The sequence below is a fragment of the Lottia gigantea genome (genome assembly GCF_000327385.1).
Source record: "Lottia gigantea unplaced genomic scaffold LOTGIsca_25, whole genome shotgun sequence".
Taxonomy (NCBI): domain Eukaryota; kingdom Metazoa; phylum Mollusca; class Gastropoda; family Lottiidae; genus Lottia; species Lottia gigantea.
In genome coordinates, this window is record NW_008708752.1 from 114,636 (window position 1) to 128,849 (window position 14,214).

General features: G+C 35.2%; 1 protein-coding gene across 1 annotated transcript; it reads right to left on the reverse strand.

Moving 5' to 3' along the window:
* Positions 1–1,751: 1,751 nt before the first annotated feature.
* LOTGIDRAFT_160408 (hypothetical protein) lies at positions 1,752–8,060 on the reverse strand (the record flags this gene model as incomplete). Its single annotated transcript, XM_009055557.1, has 8 exons — positions 1,752–2,065; positions 2,899–3,920; positions 4,476–4,768; positions 5,151–5,339; positions 5,717–6,047; positions 6,369–6,446; positions 6,930–7,010; positions 7,972–8,060. The coding sequence occupies 8 exons, from the start codon at positions 8,058–8,060 to the stop codon at positions 1,752–1,754; spliced, it is 2,397 nt and encodes a 798-aa protein (XP_009053805.1).
* Positions 8,061–14,214: the final 6,154 nt, after the last annotated feature.

Below are 14,214 nucleotides of genomic sequence, written 5' to 3' on the forward strand. Positions count from 1 at the left end.
TGAGCCGCTCTAATTATGCTCATTGTTTATATCGAATATATACTACTAGCAACTGCAATCAACTAGATGGTCGCAGATTCGGCAACTGGAACTGCATTTTTTTTTTTTTTTTTTAGTTGTATCTTTCTTTCTCTTTCTTTTCTTTTCTTAAATGTTCATATTCGCACCTCCCATAGCCCAATACTATTGTATCATTGTGATATTTGATTTATATAGACCATGTAAAATTATATTTTTGTATCTGAAACACAGTCTTGTTGTTTTTAAATTGTTTGGAAATTGCAAAGGGTGGGGGCATTATTTTACATGACTGTTGATTGGTGGGTCATGCTAGATACCGGTGGCCGTCTGTACAAATTTGACTATAGCCGTTTAAAAAATCTACAATTACATAAACCATATTGACGGAAGTGATAACATAAGTTTCGCCATTAAATGTCCAATTTAGACTACTGCCACTTCGAAGACATAGTTGGCCTTCTCGCCCTGATAGGGACGACAGTTTAAATTAAAGCGGTAAGAGTTTTTAATTGTTCGACAATCGGACATAGGATTTTTGATTCTATGCTATACAGAGCTGAAATTGTGCTTAAAGGATGGCTGCATACCTTTATATAGAAGGAAGTGACGTCATTTGAATCTGTCCTGATCTGAATTCATGTTCATATCACAATCACAAGACAATATTATGGAATAAGCACACTTCTTTTATAAAATATGAAACACATATTCCATAATATTGTCATGTGTTTGTGATATGAACATGTTTTCTACTAAAATATAACATGTTTACCATTGTTATTGTGATAAAGAATCAAACATGTTTACTACTACTGATGTTATAAGATCATAACATGGTTACAACTGTTTTATTATAAGGAATATAACATGTTTATAGCTACTATTGATATATGATTATATAACACAACACACTATAGTAATAACACTTATTGCTTGTATGTTTAATACTGCTATACCGAAACATAACGTTATATGTTTGAGTCGCTAATGTAAATAATAAAAATTGTAAATTTATTATATAACTAATACTGACGATTTAAATAAAAAATATAACCTGTTTACTACTGCTATTGCTCAAAATATATAACATGTTTACAACTGTTATTGTGATAAAGACACTTTGACAACTGCTACTGTTGAACATTATTTCTATAAATAATATTATAACATGATATCGAGAATTCATCTTTTCGTTGTAAAAAACGAATGGCTGGTCTTGCTATAACTAAGTTTAAATCGAAGCTATAGCATGACTATTTTCTCTGTGATTGTATAGAGAGTGGGAGTGACTAGAGATATCTGCGTAGCTCATATTAGACCCAGTATATAGTAGACAAGTAAATTGTATTAATGAATGTGTAAACAATGTAAAAAAAATAGGATCTGGAAATGAGCACGAACATCCAACCTCGCTGTCGCAACAAATAACACTTTAATACATCAATTCACGTGCAACAATTATAACATAACAAAGGAAGCGTATAGTTATGACACCAGGTAAGTCCACTGATGAATATAGAGACTTCTTTTGGCCGAAATTTTAATTTTTCGGTCAACCTAGGAGGTATCATTCCTTCAAATAAAACAAATCGGCTCAAAAGCTTCTTACCCTGGTATGGATTCTGTTATTGAGGACATACTGTTCGTTCAGAAACTGATCGTGATTCTAGAGAGCAATTGATAAGGATACAGTTCACTTGATATGGTTTTATAGTTAGAGTTAGTTAGACTTATGGTTTGTCTTTATTTGTAAAACCACGATTTTCACGTCTTACTTTTTCGATCAACTCTTCCATATCTACTCTACCAATGCTTTGGAAAGCTTTTTTCAGAAGTCCATACCTATTTTGACGTTGCCTCATTTGATTGGTTTTCAGTAGCCACTCAACTAATATCTCGAAGTTTGGATTAAATCCAGTGTTTCTTTCGCTAATAATTTTGATTTCTTCATGAGAGAATTCTAAGCAAATGGCGAGTTTTTTACCAGTTTCATTACCATAGGTTTCGGCCAACATCATCATGCTTTTTTGGGAAAACATTGGATCTAAAAAAAAAATGAATATGGTTAATGGTAATGTGACAGGTACCATTCCGTTGAAAGCTAAAATGACGACTTTTCTTGAGACTCTAGCCCGTTCCACAATGAATAAAGGGCAGAAGTGAAGCACATACTGAACAGCACATTCGTTGAGTTGAAATGGGACTATAAATAAACCAATTATTAACGATCGAAATCGAAATCCGATATCCATAACAACATATTGATGAAACATAGGTACAGCTAATGAACTTTTCATACGAAAGGCTATATCAATCATAGGTGAGTAAGTATTTCATTATTATTTTTCTCGCAGACTAGAGTCTAGAGGATGATAACGCTCTGTAGAAAAAAATATCAGGACAAATATCAAACGGGCGTGAGTTATAAATCCTGTCGGCAACGCGATAATCCTATCGTAGAAGCGAGGGCACACGGCAGATTTTACGAAAATATGCGACTAACACCATTCCTATACCCCAAGAATAAAGAGACACTTTTTCCAAACGTTTGACCAATCGTACCTTAGTCACAGAAACAGGAATTGTTTATTGTTTAGCTGGGCTAATCAGTAATAGTGTTCATAGCTCCCCGTCGAAATTTGAAAATCCGTGTGTGTCCAGTGTTTTCCGCGTTTTAAAGTTAAAATGACGATTCGTGTTTTTTTGGTACTCGAAGAAAAGACATTAAAAGCAAATGAAATTTGTACTTTGAGGTATATTTGAGGGTATAGCGCGATGTTCGTGTCGTTCTAGTACTTCTGAAGACTATTTATATATTCAAGGCCCAAAATCATCCCCCGAACGCTGAGAAAACCGCGGTCTGTAATCGAAACTTACCATCAGGAACCCCAGTTTCTGTTAAACTCTCAGGCGTAATGGTTTGGTTTTGATCTTCAGAAAACTGAGCACGCTGTGATGGTGCCATCGAAGAATAACTGGCCTGTTGTGTCTCTTGAAGGCGCAGTCGTTGGCTTTCCCTGTACGGAGCATGTCTGTGATTCAGACTTATCATGTTTTTGGCAGACTGAACAGGCCAAGCACGCCTTGGAGGTGGAAATTCTGTCATTTGGTACTGAAAGGTGCTATCACTATGAGACTGATTTGATCTCCTCAAGACATGAGAAGACCTAGCACACTGTGGCGGTGGTGGTGGTATCGAGGTATCACCAGGCAATCTTGTGATTTGATGTATGTCATTATGAGCTTGTCCCTGATTCGGCCTGCTCATATTTTGGGAAGACGGGTCTTGCCAAGCAGATTTATGTTCCTTCCTTTTCAAACCAAAACCTGTATTCTGTCGTTGTGATTGTTGTCTATCATTATCATTACTTGGTCGCGTCAATGGCCCTTGCGCTGGGTTCTTTGTTGGGAGCAATAGATTTTTCTTCATGGTAACAGGATCGAAATGTATTGGATGAATTTCTTTTGATTTTGAAAATTTATATTCAATAGCCGCATAGGGAGCGGAGCACATCCTCTCTTTCTTAACAACCGGGAAAGAAAAGTGATTAGACGGACAAAATAAGTCCAACTTAAGATAAAATGAAGACTTGCATATTCCTGGAGGGAACTCTATATTGAGTTTAAGTGCTACATGTACACGCTCCTGGTTCTTAATTTGCATATCAGGTGAAAAACTGTATGGTAGTTCTGTGAGACCTCTTGCTTCTCTTTTCTTCCTGATTTCATCTTTATTTTTTGATAGCACCAATTCTACCCACAAACTTGGCTGACTTCCAAGTATTTCAAAAGTGTAAAATGTTAAAATCTTACAAATTTCAGATTTTCCCGATATAATTTCAGCAGCATAAAAGATTTCTTCTTGGCTGGCGTTTGGGTCTACAAACACAGCGGCTGCACTGAAATGATTATTAAACAATAAGTATGCATTTTAACAATATTCAGAGGTCTCTCCGGCACTCTCAATTGTATCCCTGAGGAGCATTCGTTCCCAGAAAACTGTAGGTCAAAGTCTTAAAATATAAATCTTGATTTTTGTTTATGTGTTAACCTCCTGTCACCTGTTCATTGTAATGCTTTGATAGGAACTTATTTCTTCATTTTACGAGCAGGCGGCACAGGGGAACCAGACAATAAGGCAACTTAAAAGGGTTGTAAATAGGTTTTCTTAACTTTTTATGTGTATAGGGAACACCGATTTCCTCGATTTACATCATTATAATTTTCAGTCAGACGTCTGTGGGCTTTGCAATACCATTCTATTACAAAGGTCCTTAGTCATTATAATTCGGTTAAAAATTTCTATAATTACAGGACCGTAGACATTTGACCAAAAATCGGAATGAAGCGACGTTCGGTACATACAAAATAGATTTTTAAAAACGGTATACAAACCATTTAAAGATTTAATAATGCTAAAGGTTTGAAAGCAAGGGTAAGAAGAAAATACTTACTCTGAGAAATGTGTTACAGAAGTAGCATAAATATCAGGCTGAATCTTTGTTATAACACCATTTAATATTTCAGGTTGAGTTCCATTCCAGCGGATAAATAGTGGTTTTGGTGTAAAGTTTCTTTCATTGGTCATTTTTAAGGACATTGGAAGCTGGATTTTTACATTTTTATTAAAATCTTTAGTATGTTCATATTTTACACTTACAACATCAGACATGTTAAGGATGGTATTAAACAGTTTTGGATTATATTCTTTTAATTCGCGGACCCTCTTTTGATCTATTGGTGATATCTACAATATAAATAAATGAACCCGTCAATCAGAGTAGGAAAACTCCTTACTCTCAACCTTTTATGGGGGGGACTCGTCTGTTTCAAAATCCCCGTTGTGCCTCACAAGAAGCTTTTTGGCTACCTGGTTTCAATTTATGTGAAAAACAGGAAATCGTGGCCATTTTTGACGCCATCGTCGATTGCGATAATGTTTAACACGGATTTATAAGAACATATTTCTTGAAAATCCGAACTTAAGGAGTATTTGTCTGGTTTGTATTGTTTGGAATTGGTCGAAAAATGTGCTACGTATTTCTGTTCTTGACAGAGTGAAAGTTTGGTCATAGGGTCAGAATACACTGGAAATTGTTATTTAGAAGCTAGCCTTGAACATAGCGTACCTGAATTTCTATGTCTGTATTGTTATCAACAGCACCCATGGGGAAATCCAATTTCACCCTGGTGTCAAGTGATGAAACGAATTCAAAACCGTCCTCTGTAACTATAAGCTTTTCACTTATTCTTCTGGCTATAGCACATATTGACGATATCTCCATATAATCTGGTAGTTTGGTCAATGAAGTATCATTCTTAAATTAGAAATAAAGGTTTGATGAGGTCGACTGACGCGGAATTGAGTAAGCATTTTGATTCAATGCTGCTTCACAGCCATGTTTATATCGTATGGGTTCCTGACATTCAAATCTCCCATGATTGATACAAACCCGTGGTTTCCGAGTAACAGAGGAAGCTCCAGCCCCCTGAGAGTGGATGCACAAATAGGGACAGACTGGCCAAATGGTTGGAAAAGGTTGAGATTCAAAATGCGGCAGCTCAGTATAAACGCCATAGGTGCAATCCTCCCATGAAACGTCTGAGAGGGCTACCCTAGAAAATGTCTGACAAACATAATGGATTTGGTGCATTCTGAGTGTGTGTTCTGACAAAAATAAATGCAGGTACTTACTGAAGTGGTCAATTTGGAAGGAAGGGTAAGCCATTTATTCCCCTCTGTTTCTACTACTAGAAAATATTCAAAAGCAGCATGATGAGGAATGTGTGTTTTGGGTAAATTTACTTGAACTTCCATTGATACCTCAGTTGCTGTGAATAAACCTGTTGTTCGGTAGATGTCTGTTATCTCAAAATCATCTTCTGTTAGAGGTATTTGGGTCTTCTTTCGATCCGCAGCAGTCCATCTGACACATTCGATATCACAAGATTGGTATCTCTGTTCATCTTCTTCAAGTACAATCACAACAATTTCTGAATGGAGCTTCACTTCTTTAAAAATTTGGCTTCAAAATGGATAGAAAAAGTGAGAAAAATTAGAATGACATTAAAAAGGGGTATTCTATCGTATGTACGTTTACTGAGAGAGCTTAAAACCTTTATTAGCACCATTCTGGTGTCTATTCTGACGTCAGAACTCCTCGCACCTGCAGAACATTTGGCCAGATTATGACGTCATTATTGGAAGGTAGCAAATAGAAGCAAAAGAGAATTGTGGGATAACCAAACCCAAAGAAGAGCAATACGACAGCCTCTTTACTTCAGTGCAAAAAAATCTCACAAAGTTGAAGGTGACACTCAACATTTAAAATTAGATATTTACCAACCTTTCTTGACTTATGTTGTCATTGGAACTTTCTTCGAATTCTTTATTTTCATCCAAAACAAACGACATGTCATCAGAGCTATGTAAACAACATGATGATATTCAAATAGTAGTATTAGAAGAATCATTTTTCTAACTTTTTTATGACGTATTTGATTCTCAAGTCAACATTATAATCTATCTAATAAGTTGTGGCATCCCGTGTAAATCGTTAAAAAAGAGTACAATTCGAAAACACTACAAGTGGAATATATTGTAGCGGATTTCATTCATCCCGCTTCTCACAAACAGGTGCTTTCAAAGTAGGATTCAAAACTTCTTATCCAATTTATTCAAGTACAAAACTTCCTGTAACCCTTATCGGTTTCTGACTGCAGAGCGATTGTGAAACGTTTCTATGGCTGAATCAGAAACTGCTTTTGCTGAGCTTCCTGTTCGTAACTCTCGAAGTTAAGACCAAATATAGAGGAACTACGGGAATTTTAATTGGGCCATACTGATTTGAGTGATGGTTGGATAAACGGGAGAACAATTATAAGCTAAGTAAAATGATGAAATGTACCTTTCTGATAGTACCTCTTCGATGAATATTTCTTCACAAGGGTCACCATTTATTTCATCTTGCCACGACGAGTTGATTTTACTGAAGTTAAAATATTTACATTGAAACTGACTTAAACAGAGGTAATTAAGGTAAGAGCATCGACAATATGACTTGCATTGTAATATTTCGCTAACGCAAGGTATATACCGTCACTCAGAGTAAAAGTTACATTCTTCTTTTTTCAAAAAAAGTTATATTGAAAACAAATATTTATATTTTCAGTGGCTCTACTACCAAAGGGACTGGTTTAACCAAGTCCATGGGCCAAAAGAAAAAAAATACAATCTAAACAAATGTACCAAAGTATACAATTATAATCAAACTAAGAAACCGGCAATATATAAATGAGTGAAATAGCATTTACTACAGATGAAAGACATTAGCCCTTCCATTAACAGATATTTAAAGATGGGTTTCCTTATTTTCTAGTGTCAAATTAAGCAAACTATTTGATTAATTGGTGTTTCTAATGAATTATCATGTATTCTTAATCATATAATTATGCTCTTATTGCATATCATTAAGAGTCCAAGTATGTACAGTCCGGATAAACAAAAAAAAGACTTTTTGACCTTTCTTGATCGGTCACTCATTAGAATTCTGCTGGCAATTCTCTTCTTATTTAGCTAATTATGAATTAATTATGGATATGTGAGACAAACTGGTATTTTCCAAGTCATTAGAACATCTCTACTTTCTATTCATATAAGTATTAGCATTTTCATTTTTATAAATGAAAATAAGGGAACCCATCTTTAATGGACAAAATGCAGTTCAACCAAGGTCCCACACTCATATAGTTAAGCCACTGTATATTCTATGAATTAAATGTGGTTACAAATGAAAAACAGCCTGAAAAAATGGAATATGAATATAGGTGGTTCTTAAGGGGCTGGACGGATTAGTTTTCCACTCATAATATGCGTTACCATTTATACTTAAATCCTTTAATGTACAGACATGACATTCTCTAATATCGAATTACATATTAATAACTTACATTTGATCTTCATGGTCGACATCCTGCACAATGTTCAATCTGTTGCTCGCTTCTTTGCGAACATTTCTTACAATGTACGGGGTTGCCATCTGGAAAAGTACTAAGGTAAATTAGTCACAGTAATAACGTCACAAGGTAAATTGGCGACAGTGACGCGCTGAAAGAAAGTCATGCATATAGATTACAATCTACATGCCTGACAGCAGCAACATTCTGTGGCTTCTTCAGCCTCAATTACCAAATATACAAATATGTTCCCATATTTTGGTTAAGTTAAAGGCTTTAAAGGGATACTACCTCTTAGAATGGACATAAAAAGTCTTTAACTTGATCAAAAAGAGTATATATTCATCAGTTGGACTTACCAGGTGTCATGACTAAAGAATAGAATCTCTATATAAGACGGTATATCCATTAAACTATAAAGTAAATTTTGAAACACTAAGCTTGTTTAATAACTAGTTTTATGGATTCAATTGGATATAGCGAGATTCTATCGTATAGTTTTGACACCAGATAAGTCTACTTATTAACAAAGACTCATTTAAAAAATTTCATTTTTGTGGTCATCCTAAGAGATAGTTAATCTTTAACTAAAAGCTGCTCATTGAAAAGTTCTGAAAAGAAGGGAAATAACACAAACACCGTCCAGCCAAAATTTATTAAAACCTATCCCGGATATCTTCATAATACATTTAAGCATGCCAATTTTCTTCAAAATCAAATCAAAACCGTAGTCTACATGGTAACCACATCAAGGCAAATTGGCTATTCCAACTTCCAATTTTTACTGGTTGTAAAGCTGAAATTTACAGGGAAATTCCAGATTGACTCTCTTGGCCTACATGTAAGTAAAAGCAGAATTGTGTTTCGAAAGTTTAATCTTTCACATATCTTAAAAATTCGGATTTGTATAAAATCAATTTAAATAATACCTGCCAATCAGCCTGAAAATACAGCCATAAGATAAAAAGACATTTAATTGTGTCAGGGGTCACAGGTGCACAGGGTAAACATTCTGTTAATTCACGTTTAAATATCCTTGATATTCTTAATCTATTTCAAGCTTAGCTCGTTGACAATAGATTTGGTGGTATAAGTATATTCACGTTTGCTCAAATTTCATATATGTCCTTAGGTTATTATATATGTTATGATTTATTCTAAAAAAAAAATCGAGTGTACAATAACATTTATGAATAAAACACTAGGATAAATCAGTAGTCAGTATATTGAATACTGTTATGAAATTGATCTTATTAGTTCAGACTAGACAGGTACAGTCAATGCGACATACTATTCATAATGTCTAGTTAAATGTGGTGTAATTTATGGTCGCTCAATAAAGATAAGGCTTAATCACTATGTAGGGCACTACTAATATTAGACTAACAGTTGCTAACATTCTGTGCTTCGACATGCCAATGTCTAAAGTCTTCGTGAACTAACGTGAGGTGTGTGCGAAGGGTACGGGGTGCGTGTCATGTCCTTTGGAGAATTTTGAAATTGCAATTGTCGAGGTTGAATTAAAAAAAAGAATATTTTTGAAAGATTAAATTGATTTGGTGCATCCTGGCACATATCTTTAAATGTGTTAAAATGGTTTGCCAGGCAATGCAACATACGCCCACTACTAGCTGTCAGAAATGATAACAAAGTCTTTAGTAGCTTAATAATGAATTTACAATAATCTTTAACATGAAATTCAACCATGTAAAAGGTCTCATTGACGATGGCAATAACTCTGAAACTGTTCATCCGATTATTACCAATTTCGATCTCATCAATATATACATGCTTACAAATGTTTCATCAAGATCGGATAAAAACTGTAGTCCCCGTCATGCCTACAAGCCAAATTTAACGCGTTTTACCTAGTCAAGGGCAATAAATCTCAAACCCTTCATCCGATCATTACCAATTTCGACCGAGATCTCATCAATATTCCAAGGATCATCAAGATCGGAAAAAACTGTAGCCTCTATCGTGTTTACAAGAAATGTGGACGGACCAACGGGCGGTCCAACGGACAGGGACGACGGCAATTTAAGTCCACATTTCCATTTGGCCTTAAAAAATGAATTGATGGTTCAACTGAGGAATGCAAACCATTTTTCTAAAGGGTGGGGTCAAATGTACCTCCACTTGTGCCGCCACTGTTTAATCTATGCGTATCAAGCTGTGCCAATGCTGTAAATATACTGATTGTGCTTTGCGTACACTTTGTGTTACTTATGCACGAATAGGCACCCGTATGGCACGCCTTGCCACGATCAACAAAGCGGCGTTTCGTGTATAAAAATCGTGCATGTATATTCGTAAACACTATACTCGATATTCATGAAAGATTGTGGGATCGTGTAAAAAGTACATTTCTCAAGAACATCGTGCTGCAATTTATTTTACGACGATCATAAACAAACGTAAAATGTGTTATCTAGTTATGATTACCTATCAAAACATTTGGACGATATTCATAAAAAGAGAAAGTTAGTGCCAGTTACTGTATATAGTATTTAAATTCGAGATTTTTACATAGAAATGTTCTAGACTATCGAAATTATGAGAAGAAAAATGATTTTAAAACATCGCAACCACAGTATTCTTTTTAAAAATTCACAAAAACAATTAGCTTACCTTTATCTTGTTTTATAATGGGGTGTGCAGATTTGTTGTGGCAACGGGTTATTTTAGCGTATAAGTTAATCTAAAAATAGTATTTTTATTTTTAAATGGATTATTAATGGGAATTCCCAAAATATAACATTATAAAGCAGGGGTTTTAGTACGTAATTGGGGAGGAGGAGATTCCCAGGCTGATCTTGTGACAGGAGCAGATTCTTAGAGCAATTTAGTCAACCCGAGAGCACAAAAGAATGAAAAAGTGCAATTGCCAGTTACTATCGGTTGCTCACATTTTACCATCTTGCAGAATTTGCAACCATCAGATGGAGTCCTTAACCATTGATGGCCGTCCCTCTCCTCCCTTAGTGGGGTGGTGGGGGTAGGGGAGGCATTTAAAAAAAGAATTTACAAGATAAAAAAATTACTGCCATTATCATAGAGATATCTTATGTTCACTACTGTCTTTATCACAGAAATATCTCATGTTTACTCCTGCCATAGAGACATAACATGTTTTCTACTACTGCTGTTATAGAAATATAACATATAACATAGTCACTACTGCCATTGTAATAAAAACTGAACATGTTTACAATTGCTTTTTTAACATAGAACATGTTTACAAACATGTTTACACTTACAATTTTGATAAAGAATATGACAATGTTTACAGTTACTATGTTGAAATCTTTTCGATAAATAGAAACATAACATGTTAACACATCATTGCTTCACCAATAAATAAAAGTTTAACAAACGTTATTTCACTCAATGGACATTTTACTTACAATGACTTTCGTAGAAATTCATCCTTATATAGATTTTACGTTGTACTATGTCCAAACTGAAAAGATTTCTAACTATCGTATCTTTACACTTTTTGAAGACATTCTCTGACAAATCATTCGAATGATTGGTTTACGCTTGTCTTGAGATTTCACATTTTGGAACCAAGCATCTACATTGCAAACATGGCTTTCTAATGTTTGAATCCTAGCATCCTAATAAGAGTGTATGATAACCATCAATGTGATCCTACAAGAAATGATGTTTCTTATTCGACTATTACCATCAAAATCATCCGTGTTTGTTTGACAATCAGGTGTAATGGTTAGGTCATGTTTCACTCTTGATTTGGACTTTGCATGTTTTCGGTAGATTGGGAAGTTCTACCAAGTTGTGGTTGTGGTGATAGCGAAACATTGTGAGCTTGATTCGACTGTGCTGGAGGTAGCGAAATATTACCATACAGTTTTGTCGCTTGCCGATCCAGCAGGTTGGTATGACTATGAGTTTGTACTTGATTCGTCCTTTTTGAAATACTGGTCAGACCAGACAATTATCGATTTTTTCCCATTACCACAACAAATGTATATTTACAACCAATCAGATTTAATATGCATTGTAGACTCGGCCAATTTCAAAGATTTTAAGCAACCAGTCCAGGCGATATTTAGTCGAAAGTCAAAATTGTTCGATATTCGTCAGTGTACACCTATGGTTCCAGAATTTGGTAACGGTTACTGGTTGGTCTCCTATGTACAAACATGAAATTGCCTACTTTCTTCTAGTGCCTCAAACTCTTCACAAGGGATACCATCTATTTGATCTTGCCACCTTGAGTTGATCTCTCTGAAGTAAACATATCTACATGGGTCACAAAGCTGTATTTTTGCCAAATTGTCATGGCAGCAGTATAAGCCTTCCCTGTATAAAGTGTCGATGACCATTCCCTATCATATCTGTATCACAGACTGAAAACTGGGGTGAAAAATTGAAGGTAGTATCACCATCTATGTCTCAACGCCCCAAACTTCTGGGTCAGCATTGCGTGGTACAGCATGAGCAACACCGTTTCCACTCAGATATTATTTGTAATCTGTATATTTTGAATTAAAATCAACTCTATGGATATTAACTACATATGGACACGTAATTCTCAAAAAACATAACTTACATGTGATCTTCATCTTTGTCAGCTTCTTGCAAAACGTCCAACGTGTTTTTTACTTCAAGGCGTACACTTCTTACAATGAACGGGATTTCCATCTATAATACCGAAGATCAAAGGAAATTTAATCATACATTTAGATACAATAATCTCGATGTATTTCATTTAAGTCACGAGTCATGTAAACTAGTCACAGTCAGGCACTCACTAGGCACCACGCTTAGTAATAAGGTCATAATCTTGTATGTTCACAATAACCTGCCACATTGTAAACATGTCACATTCAGACAATCACAAGGTACATTACGCTTTGTGATAAGCTCATAATCCTGTATGGTCACAATAACACTGTCAAATTGTAAACATGACACATTCAGACAATCACAAGGTACATTACGCTTTGTGATAAGCTCATAACCCTGTATGGTCACAATAACACTGTCACATTGAAAACATGTCACATTCAGACAATCACAAGGTACATTACGCTTTGTGATAAGCTCACAACCCTGTATGGTCACAATAACACTGTCACATTGTAAACATGTCACATTCAGACACTCATAAGGTACATTACGCTTTGTGATAAGGTCAGAAGCCCACGAGGTAAATTAGGCCCAGTAATATGGTTATAAATGGTTACAGTGTGAATACACTTGCATAGTAATTTAGTAAATGTGTCCTCTTGGTAAAGTGGTCACTACCATTTGACCAAGTCAATTAGTCACAACCTTTTGCCCACAGCTGCATCGAGCAGCAAAACTTGGTCGACATTTCAAGTAAATAACAAACTTTTAGATCGTGTAAATAGGCTGTAAGTCTGTCTATTTGGTCAGGAAGTAGAATGGTATGTTATTTTGTTGTGTGCTTGAGTTCAAACTTTCTTTTATATAAAGAAGACTTTAGCATCTGTAATTGAACCCGGAAGTGAGGCGGCATATATACTAGTTTTGTATGAATTCCCACATCCTTGGTCAAATTTACTAAGGAAAAGCTCTTCTTCTTCCCCACCCTCCTTCCCACATAAAGTGTTGGATAACCATATCTATTATCAACAAATATTCTGTTTTATATTAACAGCATGTTAGGGTGTTGGTGGGGGAAGGTCTCAGGTTGATCCGGACTGGATTATTAGCAAATTGCGATGACTGAATAATAGCAGTTGTATTGATTGGTGTTAGAACTTTTTCTTCAATTTTGAAAAGAATTGATCGAAGAATGACACATGATATATTTTTAAAAATAAATATGTTTTACCTTTTCTTTTGTCTAAAAGACTTAAAACAATGATGTACACACATAGTAACGTACTTATTTTATCTTTAATGTAAATAAATGTATATTTATAAGCTCATACATAGATAGTCCATCAAACTATATTGTGCAATTATTTCGAGGGAATTTCCAACAATAGACCAAAGGGGACTCGACAACAATCATTTTTAGGAGAGTGGTAAATTGGTCACAATAATTTGTACGTATCGTGCAATTATTTCGAGGGAATTTCCAACAATAGACCAAAGGGGACTCGACAACAATCATTTTTAGGAGAGTGGTAAATTGGTCACAATAATTTGTACGTATCGTGCAATTATTTCGAGGGAATTTCCAACAATAGACCAAAGGGGACTCGACAACAATTATTTTAAGGAGAGTGGTAAATTGGT